At 41.8% G+C, this 17,242-nt stretch overlaps 1 protein-coding gene across 2 annotated transcripts in view; it reads left to right on the forward strand.

The window, feature by feature from the left end:
- DDX31 (DEAD-box helicase 31) overlaps positions 1-17,242 on the forward strand; it is a 157,511-nt gene that overhangs the window by 110,603 nt on the left and 29,666 nt on the right. Inside the window, exon 18 of one of the 2 annotated variants that reach the window (XM_089675089.1) lies at positions 5,694-5,808. In XM_089675089.1, the coding sequence (XP_089531215.1) occupies positions 5,694-5,808 (115 nt within the window). The remainder of the gene's footprint in view (positions 1-5,693; positions 5,809-17,242) is intronic. The other variant, XM_089675090.1, reaches the window with a different exon arrangement.

Below are 17,242 nucleotides of genomic sequence, written 5' to 3' on the forward strand. Positions count from 1 at the left end.
TTTCATGTTTTCGATTATATTATTATAGCTGTTGAGAGTGACACCTTATTTATAGAATCACTAAGTCACTATTGGTCATCTACAACTGTCACTTGTTATTGCATGATTTTATGATTTTACCGGCTCTATCTTTTACCTTGAATGACTCATTTGTATGTTGATTTTAGCGCTACACTCTGGTTTTATATGGTTATTTTGGAGGTTTTTGGTACCTTTTGGTGTTTAGCGGGTTCATTGACTTTTAGCGCTCACTTATCCCTGTTTGTGCCATGTACAGTAGGTATGCATGTGAGATAGGGACCTTAGATTGCAAGCTCCTTGCAGTCGGCTTGATGTTGAATGCACAGTATATAAAGCACTGCCTAGATTGTCGGTGTTAGATAATTTCCTGTAATTATAATCAATAAATACATATTTTCATGAATAAAAGTCCACACAGAGCTCAGTTCTGTTTGAGTTGAGAACAACTCAAACCAATTAGACTGAAATGTGCGTGGGGACTATAAGGCCAAGTGCAGAGAGGTTAACCACTTCCCGACCGCCCTATAACAGAAATACTGCTACAGGGTGGCACGGGTGCGCAAAATCACATATATACGTTATTTCGCATTTCCTGGTAGGGGGCGCATGCGTGCCCTACTCGCGTGCCGCCAACCGCGTCTGTCAATCACTGGGCCCCAGCCAGTGATTACTCGCCAGCTCCCAGTGATTGCCGAGCATCTCCGATGGGAAGGAGAACTGTTTGTAGACAAAACAGTTCTCCTCCCTGTCAGCTCCTGCACACTGGTTTGCATGGCTGTGCGCAACACAGCCATCCAAAGCAGTGTGCTTACAGTGAAGCACACTGACACAGCACATAGTAAAACAGCACACAGTTAACCCTTTGATAGCCCCTCATTTTAACCCCTTCCTGCCCAGTGTCATTAGTACAGTGTCAGTGCTTTTTTTTTTAGCACTGATCACTGTATTAGTGTCACTGGGAATGTCAGTGACACCAAGTCAGATCCCCTCCAGTGTCAGAATGCCCACCGCAATCCCGCTATAAGTAGCTGACCGCCGCCATTTCTAGTAAAAAAAAAACAAAAACAAATCCCAGTATACCGCCATTTGTAAACGCTATAATTTTCATGTAAACCAATTAATGTACATGTATTGGGATTTTTTTTAGCAAAGACATGTAGCAGAATACTTTTTGGCCTAAATTTATGATGAAATTTGATTTTTTTAAATTTTTTACTGGATATGTTTAACAGCAAAAAGTCAAAAATATAGTTTTTTTCTCAAAATTGTCAGTCTTTTTATTTTTTTATAGCGCAAAAAATAAAAACCGCACAGGCAATCAAATACCACCAACAGAAAGCTCAATTCGTGGGGGAAAAAAAGGACGTAAATGTCATTTGGGTGCAGCGTTGCACGACTGCACAATTGTCAGTTAAAATAACGCAGTGCCGTGTAAAGTTATGTTCTCTGACCTGCAGTAGGAAAATGATAGCTGAAATCTGATTGGTTACTGTTCGTTGAATTTTTTTTATCATTTTTTTTTTTTTTGGTTGTACTGTCCATCTTGCCCAATCTTGTCCATCTTGCTTTCATTTAGAAGCCTTACCTAAAGAACAGACAGCTGTTGGCAATGCACCCTACCTATAGCAACCAGGCAGTTGGATTCTGTTTGAACTCGGGACACCTTTTTTTTTTTTAATACATTTTTTATGTATAAGGCTGATCTACAGTCAGCAAAAAAAAACTTTCCTTCCCTGTCTTCTGCTAGTTACAGCTGCCAATACCTGTATTATAAAAATGCATTTGTTGTCTAAGCATTTGCAGGAAGATAACCTGGCGCTCAGCAGCAGTTTAATTTACCGCGATGCTTTTGTCAGTCTCATCTGACAAGATGTTTGAATGTGTTTTTGAGTTTCTGATATGTCACTACACAGTTCTTCTAGATGTGATTTCATGCTCTGACCACATTGAAATGCAGCCAAAAGCATCTAAAAATACATCGCAAAAGAAAATTTTTTTTTTTACCAATGTATTGGAGGTATTTTTAAAAGCGTTACAGGACAATCAGAGGAATCTAAACAAACAGTGGATACTAGTATAATGTGTCTATTAGCATAACCATTACATTTAATTTACTTTTTTTGAGACAGATAAAACTTTATTCTGGTGGTATTTATTCACCACTGGGATTTTTATTTTTTTTTGCTATATAAATGAAAAAGTCCAAACATTTTGAAAAAAAATATGTTTTTCTTATAAAATATTGCAAATAATCTTTCTTCATAAATCTTGGCCAAAATATATTCAACTATCTTTTTAGTAAAAATAAATAACCCAAATTAGTTTAGTTTATAACCAAAAATTATAATTTTTCAAAACAAAGTTTTACATTTTTATTTTATTCTTTATATTATTATTTCTGCTTTTTTTTTTTTTGTTACATACTGTCACCCTAGCAGTACAGTGTGACCATAGTGACACTATACTACTTGTGGGGGGGTGATGAAGATTTTTTTTTGTTTTACACTGATTGCATTTACACCCATAAAGGCTGTAAAAGCAATAATTTCTCTTTCTCTTTGGCTTCATTCTTGCAGCCATTGAGAAATACTGTGAGAGCTGTGACTGGTCATAGCTTGTCACATGGTACAAGGCTGTTGTGAATAGCCTTGTACCATGTGACCTCTGTGACCATTCACACATTTCACACGTAGTAAGCAATGATGTCAGAAGTGACATCTTGCTTACTACTATTCATGTGATCACTGATTGGTCAATCAGTGATTACATGATCAAGACCTCTCACAGAGGGCTCGTACAGCAATCGGTGTTCCACTGTGTCCTTCCAGAGAGCGCGCACAGGATATAGATGCGTTTATAAAAGGTCACCCGCTCCTGCACTGCTCCCATCTAGCCGTTTATGTACATGGGCCGGACGGGAAGTGGTTAAAACAGCTGTTTAGACCCAGTTCACATATAGTGCGGTGGCCAGTGTTTTACTGCACTGCATGAACGCAGTTCACTGATAGGATACAAGGAAAACCGTTTTCTGTGTGTCCTGTTCACACTGCAATGCAGCCAGGAGGTGCACTGCAGGGAGCTGTGATAAAACACAGACATGCTACATCTTGTCACAGTGCATGTCACCGCACACCAGTGCAACACACTGCACCGCTCTCTGGGGACATAAATGAAGTGTCACTTTTAGGGAGTGGGCAATGTGATCCTAATGGCCCCTAATGATGATCGCTCCAGCAGTACATACTCACCTTTCCTCTGCTCTCCCAATGCTTTGTTCAGTTGCTGAGAGTGAAGAGAAATCTCTGGTGCTTCCAGGTATGAGAAACATATAACTCGCAATCCTTCCTCCCACATGACAGCACTGGTGCATGTTGATTGGCTGCTTAGAGACCCAGCGCTGTTATGTGGGAGCAAAGCGTGAGCCTTCAACCGTATGTAAGCTCTAAGTTCCCACTTTGATCCTACACATGGCTTTGTTCTGCTGATTCATACATGTGCAGTGTGGATTGAAGCACAGGTATCACAGCTAGTTGACAAAGTAGTTGTTCAGCGGTTCAGGACAGGTTCAGGTCAAGATTTTATCCTGTTCACAACTGATGACATGTGCAGTTTAGAAACGGTTCCCATAGAAGTCAACAGCCTGTTATCCACACTTGAACCAGACTACACTGCTCAGAGATTGTACAGAACTCTTTTTCAGTCCGCACTGAATCCACACTGCCAGTGCACCGGACATTTGTGAACAGGTACCATAGGAAGTAATGTTATTTCACAGGTTATGTGGATTGGATGGAGTTCAAACCGCATCCAATCCACACATATGTTTGGTACACTGGCAGTGCGGATTCAGTGCAGATTGAATAAGAGTCCTATACAATTTCTGAGCAGTGCCGTCCGTTTCAGGTGCAGATTACAGGCTATTGACTTCTATTGGGAACCGTTTCTAAACCGCACATTTCATCAGTTGTGAACAGGATAAAATCCTAACCTAAACCTGATCGAAACATTTTGTAAAGTGCTGCACAAACTGTTGGCGCTATATAAATCCTGTATAATAATAAACCTGTCCTGAACCTGATCTAAACCTGTGCTGAACCTGATCTAAACCTGTCCTGAACCTGCCCTGAACCTGATCTAAACCTGCCCTGAACCTGATCTAAACCTGCCCTGAACCTGATCCAAACCTGCCCTGAACCTGATCTAAACCTGTCCTGAACCTGATCTGATTTCAAACCCACGGACTGCTGGACCAGCTGGGTGGGTACTGACAGTTCAGCATCCCCAGAGGTAAGTACAGCAGAGACTGGAGGGGGTAGGGAGGGTGTATTGCAGGGGTCTGCAAACTTTCTAAACAAAGGGCCAGTTTACCATCCTTCATACTTTGGGGGGGGGGGCAGACTTTGGCCATTGGGATTAGAAATTGTCTTGGCTTCTTTGGTTTTAGGGGGAGGAATAGTGCCTCATCATTGGTGTCAGTGGGGGCAATAGTGTCCCATCGCTTACATTAGTGGGAGAGATAGTGCCCCGTTGTTTATGTCAGTAGGAGGAGTTATGCCTCATTGTTGGTGTCATTGGGAGGAATAGTGCCCCATGGTTGATGTCAGTAGGAGGAATTATGCCTCATTGTTGGTGTCATTGGGAGGAATAGTGCCCCATTGTTGATGTCAGCAGTAGGAATTTTACAACATTGTTGGTGTCATTGGGAGGAATAGTGCCCCATTGTTGATGTCAGTAGGAGGAGTTATGCCTCATTGTTGGTGTCAGTGGGAGGAATAGTGCCGCATTGTTGATGTCAGCAGTAGGAATTATACCACATTTTTGGTGTCATTGGGAGGAATAGTGCCCCATTGTTGATGTCAGTAGGAGGAGTTATGCCTCATTGTTGGTGTCATTGGGAGGAATAGTGCCCCATTGTTGATGTCAGTAGGAGGAGTTATGCCTCATTATTGGTGTCATTGGGAGGAATAGTGCCCCATTGTTGATGTCAGCAGTAGGAATTATACCACATTGTTGGTGTCATTGGGAGGAATAGTGCCCCATTGTTGATGTCAGCAGTAGGAATTATACCACATTGTTGGTGTCAGGGGCTGGATAAAGACAAGCATAGAGGTGCAGTTTGGAGACCACTGCTGTACAGTCTTAGTTGACCTTTTAATTTTTTCCTGTAAAGGTGAACGAGCACCAACTTCTGACAGATACCATTCTTCCATCAATTCAAAATCATTATAACAATTAGTCATACCATTAATAGCTGGAAACCAGCCCAAAAATCTCCACTGTTGACTTGACTTTAGTAAGCTGAAATTCGATTGGTTGCATTGACCTATTGAATAGGCAAGAAGGTTTTTCGTTCTGTTAAAGTATATTTGCAGTAGGAAGAGTTAATAGACCTTTATAAAGGCTCTGTGTGTGTTTCTCTACTATCCTCCCCCTCCCCTCCCCCGACTCGTTTCCTCCTTCCCACCAGCATTTTTATTACAATGTAATTTCTTGTCTTTTACCATTAATATTGCGAGGATTACCCTAGCTGGCCCCAGTGCGGAATGCTGTGTCACTTTACTGTTATTAAATCCATCCTAAAACTGCTTTATTATTCACTGTCTCTCTCTCCCGTCTTTTAATTTAACCCCCTTCCTCTACCTAATGCCCCCTCCCTACTGCCCTCATCCAAGCAGAAGGCCAAGTCGGCGGACCCCCAGACTATCCGAGAAAGAGCGACTGTCTTGCAGACCAAATTTGAAGATTACATTCATGCCAGTCCAGACACAGCTTTATGGGCAAAGAAAGGTAAGAAAGGACCTGCCAACGTTTTCTGGTCTTTATGTTATTAATTTACTATAACGTGCACCTGTCATCAGCTGACAATATTCCGCAAATTGGACACTACCTTTTTTTTTTTTTTTTTGCAATGATGAAAGCTTTTAATGTGTTAGGCATGGTTGGTAATATCAAAGGGTAACTGTGGACAAACTCAAAAATGACATATATGAAAAAGTAATATTTATTTTGCTGAGCACCCCTATAACAGAGTTTTATTAGCTGTTGATGCTTATAGTAAGTTATTTTTCAACTTTAACAGATCAAGACTTTAACAGAAGTGGCAGTTAGAAATTTCAGTCAAACCATTTAGGGCCAATTCACACTATATTATTATTATACAGGATTTATGCGGTGACAGACGTTTTACCACATCACTGCAGGGACACATGGGAAATAATTGTTTATTGTAAAATAATGAGTGCACTCACATAATGACAGAATAAAACGATACTGTGTTACATGCTTCCAGTCCGCAGACAGTCTCATCCAATCCAGCTTCTGACAGAAGCATGCGTGATGATGTCATGTCTGTCATCCCCACCCAACGTGTTTCGTCATAGTAGACATCGTCAGATGTCAGTTTTACACAGCATTGTACTTTTTTGTTATAACAGTATGGTTTTATATTTTATCACAAATTTAGTGCTGACAGCTTCCAGGTACCTTACGGGCATTCTACCTGAGTGCAGAGATTTTCCCTATATTATCAATTCTAAACCTACTAAAAATCTCTAGCTAGTCACAAGAAAAATCGCCCCAAAAAGAGGAATTGGAATCTTTTCCAATTTTTGTAAATATATATACCGTATTTTTCGCTCCATAAGACGTACTTTTTTCCCCCAAAAAAATGGGGGGAAATGTCTGTGCGTCTTATGGAGCGAATATGGAGCTGCTGGCCCGATATTCCCCCCATCGCCTGTCACGTGTCCCAGAAGACTACGGGGAGAGAGGCGATTGCAGCAGAAGTGGGAGCGGGTACCTGTCAAATTCGGGTTACCCAAATTCCCCCCCCCCCGGCTCCCCAAAGGTCTGCAGTCTCTGGTCATCCCCTGTACTATGTCCGCAGTCTCTGGTCACCTCCTGTACTATATCCGCAGTCTCTGGTCATCCCCTGTACTATGTCCGCAGTCTCTGGTCACCCCCTGTACTATGTCCGCAGTCTCTGGTCACCTCCTGTACTATGTCCGCAGTCCCTGGTCACCTCCTGTGCTATGTCCGCAGTCTCTGGTCACCTCCTGTGCTATGTCCGCAGTCTCTGGTCACCTCCTGTACTATATCCGCAGTCTCTGGTCACCTCTTGTACTATGTCTGCAGTCTCTGGTCACCTCCTGTGCTATGTCCGCAGTCTCTGGTCACCTCCTGTCCTGTGTCCGCAGTCTCTGGTCACCTCCTGTGCTATGTCCGCAGTCCCTGGTCACCTCCTGTGCTATATCCACAGTCTCTGGTCACCTCCTGTACTATGTCCGCAGTCTCTGGTCATCTCCTGTGCTATATCCACAGTCTCTGGTCACCTCCTGTACTATGTCCGCAGTCTCTGGTCATCCCCTGTACTATGTCCACAGTCTCTGGTCACCTCCTGTACTATGTCCGCAGTCTCTGGTCATCCCCTGTACTATGTCCGCAGTCTCTGGTCACCTCCTGTACTATGTCCGCAGTCTCTGGTCACCTCCTGTACTATGTCCGCAGTCTCTGGTCACCTCCTGTACTATGTCCGCAGTCTCTGGTCATCCCCTGTACTATGTCTGCAGTCTCTGGTCATCCCCTGTACTATGTCCGCAGTCTCTGGTCATCCCCTGTACTATGTCCGCAGTCTCTGGTCATCCCCTGTACTATGTCCGCAGTCTCTGGTCATCCCCTGTACTATGTCCGCAGTCTCTGGTCATCCCCTGTACTATGTCCGCAGTCTCTGGTCATCCCCTGTACTATGTCCGCAGTCTTTGGTCATCTCATGTACTATGTCCGCAGTCTCTGGTCATCTCCTGTACTATGTCCGCAGTCTCTGGTCTTCTGTACTGTGTACGCAGTCTCTGGTCATCTCCTGTGCTATGTCCGCAGTCTCTGGTCTTCTGTACTTTGTCTGCAGTCTCTGGTCATCTCCTGTACTGTGTCCACAGTCTCTGGTCATTACCTGTACTATGCCTGCAGTCCATTGGTTCAGAATTTTTTTTTCTTGTTTTCCTCCTCTAAAACCTAGATGCGTCTTATGGTCAGGTGCGTCTTATGGAGCGAAAAATACGGTATATGAAAAGGACCAACTTAATGCTAGCTGTCTGATCAAAGTGTGCTCAGATCAAATGCAGGCACATTCTGATTGGGTTTGATATCAGTTTGAGATGCGAGATAAGAGTTCCTTCTGACTTCCTAAACTTCTTTTCTATTCCCATCAACCTAATGGGAATGCAAAAAAGAAAAAATCAAGGTGTATGATGAAAATAGCAGTTCTGATGGAGCACAAAGCCTTATAGTAATAATCCTGTTTTCTGTGAATGCTTTGTTATTGTCTACTTACACATGGCCAGAGATTTTTGATGCACTTACCCAATGATTAAAAATAATAGGCACTCTGGTGTAGTGATTGGTGGATGGAGACCATGTGATCTTGGCTGTCTTGGGAGGGAGCAGGGCCAATATAGTTATTATTAGGGAAGAAAGGTACTTCTATACAAAATAATCATGTGATTTGTAATGCTGGCTTGATAGGTCCATGTAAAGGTTTGCTGATCACCGATACAATGGAGACAGTTATTCTGATCTTGGGCATGCCATACAGTTTGTATTGCTGTACGTATGTAAAGTCTTGTGATAGCTTCTCATTGAATATCATTGTTTGGAATACTAGGCAGTTCCACAACTAAGACTGGATGCTTACACGCAGTTTGCCTTTTGTTTTTAAGCTGCTCTATGGTATAAATGGCATTACAATAATCCCAGCATCCTTCCTTCATTTGTGTGGATTGTTAGCAATTAAAGGCATTGTACAGTAATTTGATCAAAGCTTTAGGTCAGCGTCTTTTGAAGGTTCAGGTGTAATGATCCCTTAAGGTCCATTTCCACTTTTGCAATCAAATTTGAAAAATACCCACTATATGTTTGTTATGAGTTCCCATGCACACAGCATACCTCAAAATTAAAAACATTCTTACCCCTTACCCCCTACATTTCAAAGTGCAATTTGAGGGACAACGTGCATTAACATACAATTAATACAACCCAGAGCTTTGAGATCTTTTACCCTTTGTTGGGACACACCATGGTCAAATCTGGTTTACAACGGGTAATGACATTTTCCAGTACAGTACAGAAAGAGTTAAAGTAATTGTAAACCCAAAGTGTTTTTTTTTTTGGTTTTTTTTTAAACACCCCCCTGCCTGTTCTAGCCCCCCCCCCCCCCCCCCCAGACACTTACCTGGCACCCCTCACTGATCCAGCACTGTCTTGCCGGCAGCACCGCTCCTGCTCTTCCTAGTCTCACAGGAGACTCCCTGAGCTGTCAGCCAAATTCTGTGAGGTGGGAGCAGGGGGCGTGGCCAAGCTGCGTATTGCCTGTCAATACAGGCCACCTTAGAAGCCCCCCCACACAGGTGCAACCCCAGCACATGGCTTGCTATGGGATCATCCATTAGAGGAAGGAGCGGAGAGTACCAGCAGTGTAAGCGTTCACTCATTGCAGAGAGAAGGTACATATAAAGTATACATTTATTTTAATTAAAAAAATAAGCCTTTAGAATCACTTAAATTATGGTAAGCATACACTATATTGCCAAAAGTATTGGTCGGCCTGCCTTTACAAGCACATGAACTTTAATGGCATCCCAGTCTTAGTCTATAGGGTTCAATACTGAGTTGGCCCGCCCTTTGCAGCTATAACAGCTTCAACTCCCCTGGGAAGGCTGTCCACATGGTTTAGTAGTGTCTATGGGAAGGTTTGGCCATTCTTCCAGAAGCATTTGTAAGGTCAGGCACTGATGTCGGACGAGAAGGCTTCTGCAGTTTCCGCTCCAATTCATCCCAAAGGGGTTCTATCAGGTTGAGGTCAGGACTCTGTGCAGGCCAGTCAAGTTCCTCCACCCCAAACTCACTCATCCATGTCTTTATGGACCAGTTGGCAACTTCTGCGCACTGTGCGCTTCAGCATGCTCTGACCCCGCTCTGTCATTTTTTCATGGCCTACCACTTGGTGGCTGAGTTCCTGTTGTTCCCAGTTGCTTCCACTTTGTTATAATACCACTAACAGTTGACCGTGGAATATTTAGTAGCAAGGAAATTTCATGGATGGACTTATTGTACAGGTGGCAACCTATCACAGTACCACGCTTGAATTCACTGAGCTCCTGAGAGCGACCCATTCTTTCCCAAATATTTGTAGAAGCAGTCTGCATGCCTAGGTGCTTGATTTATACACCTAAATCAAATGATTTGGAGGGGTGTTCCAATACATTTAGCAAGTAAACCTGTGTCACATTTTTTAATTTAAGGGGAACGTATAATGCATTTCCAGTGAGCTTAGATCTTAAAGCATATGCAAAGCCAAAACCTCTTCTTTTATTTTGGATAAATTAGAGAAGGATTTGCGCCACTGTTTTCATTGGTGTTTGTGTCCACATTAGGTACATTAACCCATTATATTTGTCATAGTGACCATTGGTACCAAAACAGAAAGTTAGGAAATCCCAAAATTACAGTATTGTGAGGAAATCCCAAAGTACAGAGTTGTCATCAGAACAAGAGGCGAAGGTAAATTCCAATGGGCCCACATATTATGGTGACAACTAAGATGGGAATGCCACTCCCTTTGTTTCCTCTCAGTTCCTGTTGCTTTTCGGAGACAGAAAATAAAGTAAATCCATCCCAATGAGACATATACAGCAAAAAAGAAAACCTGAAAAGTAATGATATGGAGCAGTGGATATTAGGCTAGAGAGAAAAATCCAAATACTTCGCAACACAAAGTGAGCCCCACACCAATTGTAGAGTCCAGAAATCTAGTTTTCTTTCTCATCCATTGAGGGACACAGGAAGATTATAACCTTCAGGTTATACTGCCTCCTATAGGAGGTTTGGAAAGTCCAAGATAAACCCCTACTACTACCAGCATTCCTCCTTTTTTTCCAGTCTCCTAGAAGGATAAACATTGTTTCTATAGCCATGCTGTTAAATAGAGTAGCGATTTTTTTGCTAGGAGTTTTTTCTTTCTCAAATTTTTCTTCACTCACGACTCCTCTCTGTATCGCTTCTGGAGTTTTGTCTCCAACTGCAGTTTACTGTTGTACTGTTGTAACCTGACGTTTGGAGTGCTGCACCCAGACTCCATTGAACTTTGCATTGCGTGGATAGCCTGGAAGCTATCCAGCACCTTTAGGCACTGGGATTTTTAGGAACTGGGATTAGCGTAAGGCAGTTTCCAGACTTTGTTCTGATAAAATTTTGCTTTTGAGTGCTTTTTATGTCCAAAGCTGTTAGTGTTAGCTCTGCACTTGTCCTGTTTCTGAAGACACACTCAGTGAATAAGCTGACTGGGCCAAGCAACAGAAGCTACCTCATTTTCATAGGTGGCTGCCAGCTTGCCGCAGAAGGATGTCAACATGGTGGAACTGAATGCTGACATAATCTGCTGCATAGAGTGTTGTGCATGTGTGTTCTGCACTCTCTTTCACGTCATCTAGCAATAAGGAAGCATCTCCCTGTTTGCCAGAGCCTCATGGAACTTCGCTTCACCTACTACCAGCTCTCCAGTTTTCTAAGTACCTGAAGCCTTTCCTCTTACCTTGATCCTCAATGTTGCCTTACCGTTCTAGGTACAGGGGGACGGGACAGTCCCCTGACCTCAGCTGCTTTTGAGCTGTTGGCTGCAGGGATTCTGTTTGATTCTGAATCCCTCAAGTCCTTGATCGATGAGCTTACCCCTAAGGATTGACAATCTACTGCTCTTACTCTTAGAGGAAACTGTTTCAGCCATTAGTGCACCACTTTAAAATTAGAGGATCAGCCTGTTGCTTTTACAATTGGTGTTTCCAGTTTTGGATCCTTTAACTCCCAAGGCTGCAAAGATATTACCTTTACACCCACTTTTCTATTGTTTCTTTACGGACTATGAAAGTACCTTCATAAATTATTTGTTCCCCAAAGTGCTTGTTAGCCATGTATCCATTTTGTGAGGATTTTTTTTGGAGAAGTGGTCCATTGCTGCTGTAGATCTGGATGTATTTCATCTTACCACTATGACTACCATAGCAGTGGAGGATGCACTTGTCTTTAGGGTCCCAATCGATAATGCCATTTCTAGAGCTCTTTTCCTGCTGTACTCCTGATCCTGGCTGTGATATTACCATATCTAACTAGTCAAAGTCTTTAACTACTGATGAGATTGATCGCTTGCCTATTTAGCACATGAAACAGATGACAGTAGGCAATTTGCTGGAAGCCTCAAGTCTCATCTCTCATATGTGTCTCATGTCCGTACATATGTGTAGGACACGTGTAGGGTTGTTTTACTCCATACATCTGCAACTCAACATTCCATTACTGTGGGATGATTCAGTTCAGCCCCTGAACAGAGAGAATCAGTTGACACCGAGCTTTGGTGGCTCAGGAATCTGGCTGTTGAGTTAGGAGAAATTCTGTCTTTTTGGAGATTCTTACAACAGACCCCAGCCTTTTGGGCAGGGTAAGAGTCCTGGGTACTCTATTATTGCAGGGCACTTGTTCAGAAGAATCTTGTCTCCTGATCAACATCCTGACTTAGCTATCTCTGCAGTATTAGACCATTCTGCTGGATGGACATTCGATCCATATTCAGTCACACAGTGCCATGGTGGAGGTATACATCATCCATCAAGGAGAAACCATAAGTCTCCCTGTAGCAAGAGAAGTAGAGAATGAAGTTAAGAGTTCCTGTGTCCCTCAATAAACTCCCCGGATTCTTACAGTGAGTACAAAATTCCTATTTCGTTAGTCCTTAATTGGGATGATAATGTTTTGCCTGACATGTTTCAGGAGTTGCTAAAGTGCTTCTTCATCAGGGCTTTAAAAGCTTTATAAGAATGGCAAGCAGGACTCTTGAAAAAAGTCTATGCGACATAAAAGTGCAGCAGTAGTCCAGCAGCTTGCGCAAAAAAAAAATATTGTTACTTTATTTAATATAGCATTTATATATGAAGTGCTGTATAAGATGTCAATCACACTGAAAGAGCTTGGTTTTGTTTGAGTTAAATTGTGAAATGGAGCTGTAAAGTACAACCATTGTGTAGCACTGCAAAGCAGAAATGAGAGTGAGTATGTAGTGCGCAAATGTGGATGCTAACATGTACTGTATGTACATGTAGATTTAAAAACTTTACATATGAACAATGTCATTTTTCTCAAAACTCTTACATTTGAATCAAGCAGATGACTTACACATACTGTATCTAACCTAGTTAAAAAATGTAATAGACTGGACATTCCCTTTTGAAAGTCAAAGCATTAGTTAGTGAGAGAAGCCTCTTCTGTGACCCACTTTGATTTAGTTTCACTTTGTTAGTAGGGTCTGAATTTCTCTGAGTTGATGGCTAAGCCCTGCCAACTGCCATTCCACTGTCTGACAGTCTGAGGTTGTCTCGCTAACTGGAAAAAGCCCTACAAGAGTATGACAGTTGGAAGAGCTTGGGCATGAGGTTACGGAAAGTCATGTTCCTGTATCAAAGTGAACTAAATTCACATAGGAACATAGCAAAATCTTGTTTGGCCAATAAGTGGGCAACCGGGGTGTCTTCCATTAAGCAGGACTTTTTTAAAATGGGATTCAGGTACACTTTAAAGCTTGGGCTAGGCAGGCCTATCTCATAGGATTTGACTACCAAGTGTAAAGTAACATTTTCAGTAACAGCTGCAGATCAGTCAGGTCCACCTCAGTTCTCATTGTCTCACAAGTTCTTTTGGACTGCAGAGCTGTCAGTCTGTAACGTGACGCTTTTATCTTTTACTGCTCTGTTTATAAGTGGCAATATCCAACAGCAAGTGAGCCCCATTAATGCTGAGCTGACAATAAGCTCTCCTTATCCGATTGTAGAAAAGGGAGATCAGGACAAAGTGCCAGAGGCTTGGACATTTATTGTTATGAAGGACCCTCAAGGTACAATTGCCATTCTACAGTGCTAGAGAATTGTACAACCTACTTTGTATCTATCAGCAGTAAAAACAACAATTCATCCAGAGCATTAGGAGTTATTCCTGAAAACTGCTGGTATTAAAACTGGCATTGGAAGAACGAAGGGAGGAATTTTAGAGAAATAATTGCTTCAAAGTATCTGTAAGCCAACTGCTCTTTCCCAAGTCTATCTATCCAGACAGATAGAAAAGGAACCCATTACTGCGGCTCTGTATTCATGTATATATCCTTAAATGTATTGCTTTTAAATAAATAAACCGTGTTGCTTTAATAAAAAAAATAGATACATTCAAATTCATATACCAAATTCAAAAATAAAAAACCAAAGTCCCAATATTAATATTTGAAAGTACACAACGTGTGTAAACATAATCAAATGTTCCAACCAAAGATTTTTGGAAAAAGTGCCAGGACAGATCCAAAGTCTCCCCCAGATGGTAATAAATGCAGGCTTACACAACCATAGAGAAGTCATAAATGATGTGTTATGGTTCTCCACGTGTCTCCACGCTCCTTCTCACAGTCAAAGGTAGCCCAGTTTGTCATAATTCTTCCAATTCCAGCCATCAGCCACATACAATAAACTCAGAGAATGGGAGTAAACACTCCCAGTAGTGTTAAATCTTCCAAAACCTTTTATTCATAAGAATATTGCACTTACAATCATCTTAGGGCAATGATGTCAGCATGTAGCTCCGGCCTACACTTTTCATCACATATGCCCTCTTCTGGGGCATTTCTTTAAATGTAAGCAGTGTAAATATCTAAGTTTACCTTTTAATATATTTATAATAGATATAGGGTCTGGGATTAAAAATCCCATTTCAGTCTTTGCAGATGACACCAAGCTGTGCAGTGGAATAACGTCCTTACAGGATGTCTTCAATTTACAAGCCGCCTCAATGCACTGTTTAATTGGGCAACTATGTGGCAAATGAGATTTAATGTTGATAAATGTAAGGTTATGCACTTGGGGGCTAAGAATATGCATGCATCATACATACTAGGGGGGTACAACTGGGGGAATCAACGGTGGAGAAGGATCTGGGGGTTCTGGTAGATCACAAGCTTAATAATGGCATGCAATGCTAAGCTGAGGTTTCTAAGGTGAGCAAAATCCTCTCTTGTATTAAAAGATGTATAGACTCCAGAGAGAGAGAGATCATTTCCTCCGGTACAAATCATTAGTAAGACCTCATCTGGAATATGCAGTTCAGTTTTGGGCACCAATTCACAAAAAGAACATTGGGGAACTGGAGAAAGTACAGAGAAGGGCAACCAAACTGATACGAGGCATGGAGGAGCTCAGCTACGAGGACAGATTAGAGGAACTGAATTTATTCTCACTTGAGAAGAGTAGATTAAGGGGGGATATGATGAACATGTATAAATACATCAGTGGTTCATATAGTGAACTCGGTGTAGTTATTCACCCTGAGGTCATCACAGAGGACAAGGGATCACTCTTTACATCTGGAGGAAAAGAAATGTAATCTCCAAACACGGAAAGGTTTCTTCATAGTGAGAGCTGTGAAAATGTGGAATAGACTCCCTCAAGAGTTGGTTCTGGCCAGCTCAGTGGATTGCTTTAAAAAAGGCCTGGATTCTTTCCTAGATACACAGAATATAACTGGATACTAACATTTATAGGTAAAGTTGATCCAGGGAATATCTAATTTCCCCTCGGGGGATCAGGAAGTAATTTTTTCCCCCTGCAGGAGCAAATTGGATCATGCTTTGCTGGGTTTTTTGCCTTCCTCTGGATCAACTGTGGGTATAGGATTATAACTTTTATTTATTTTTTTTTTTAATGGTTGAACTGGATGGACTTTTGTCTTTTTTCAGCCAGACTAACTATGTAACTATATATTTGCAGTTTCACTTGGCACTAGCCTCTTGCATTCCCTGTACAACAGAGCTCAGACTGAAAAAGGTAGAAACAACACAAAGAGTAAAGTGGTGATCTTATCAGTGTGCCGTGACTCTGTTCAATGTCCAGTTACAGGGTGGGGTAGAGAAAGGGCCTGTTGGTGTTGCTGAACTTTAGCATTGAAAAAGCAGGCTTTTGTTCTGCCAGACAGGTCTGTAGGACTTAGAAGATCTGGGTAAATCTTGGAAGTAGATGGACAGAAATGCAATTCCTTCTGATGAAAAAATGCTCTCATGTATGTATTTCATCTGTGTATTTACCTGTTTGCCTGGAACTTTAAACGCTAACTGTACCTCTGGGCATTGGTTCTTATATGGGAACCTTTTGGACAGTGGGGTGGTGGGCAATACAAATACTGGGACATTTTTTGGCTTCATGCAGAAAATGCATGAAGGTAAAGAATGTCTTGCCTTTACAACCACTTTAACCATCGAAACAGAAGATATTGGGAATGTTTAGTTGCCATCAGAAAAAGAGGAAGGGGTAGCTCCTCCAATGGGGCACCTGTTTTTGTAACAATTGTATAAGAGGGGAATTCTCTTCATATTTAGTGCTTTTTTTTCTACTTCCTGTTGTGGTACAAGAAGTACAAGAAAAACTCCCCAATGGGACACAGACAGAAAGAAAAGAAGAAAAAAAAATCAAGGGCTTTAACCAGTCCCTACTTTATCCAAGACTTTTTAAATGTAAGGTATATTAGAGTAGGGCTGTGGCTTTATCACCATATTCTCTTCTCTATTACAAAATATAAATGGTAACCCAGTGAATTTTTCCTTCATCATAAGAGATAAGAAGCTGGAATTTTGTCATATTTCAGGGTAATTTTCACTATATTGTAAGTGTTTTTGGAAAATTATCAGAGATGCTTGGTAAGCGGTGCTTGGCTTATGTAGACTTTGTGGCACTTATTCCAGTGAATTCTCTCCTTTCACCCTTCTAGCAGGTGTTTTAATCCAGCTGTATTCGGAAGTAAATTATGGAGTGTTGAAGAGATTGTTTTTATCATTGATGGTTACAGAGCCAGTTACTCCGTCGTCCTTTCTGATAGTCTGACCGCTGTAGACTGAGAGTGACCCTAAATGTCCAAGGCTGTAGCACTTTGTTCTAAGCTCTCTCTTCCGCACTCAGATGAAGGGAGTTTATCGTCAGCTCAGGATTAATCTCCCTCTCCTGCTGCTGGTTATTGCCGCTTATGAACAGTAATGAAAGGGAAAAGTGTCATTTTAGAGACTGACAGATGTAATGTCTCCAGGAATCTTCGAACAGCTGAAAATAGAAGTGGACCAAACTTGGCTGAAGCTGGAAATCATGACCAATATAGGAAG

The sequence above is a fragment of the Staurois parvus genome, unplaced genomic scaffold, assembly GCF_062004578.1.
Source record: "Staurois parvus isolate SC_StPar_1 unplaced genomic scaffold, SC_StPar_1.0 ptg000154l, whole genome shotgun sequence".
In the NCBI taxonomy this organism is placed as follows: domain Eukaryota; kingdom Metazoa; phylum Chordata; class Amphibia; order Anura; family Ranidae; genus Staurois; species Staurois parvus.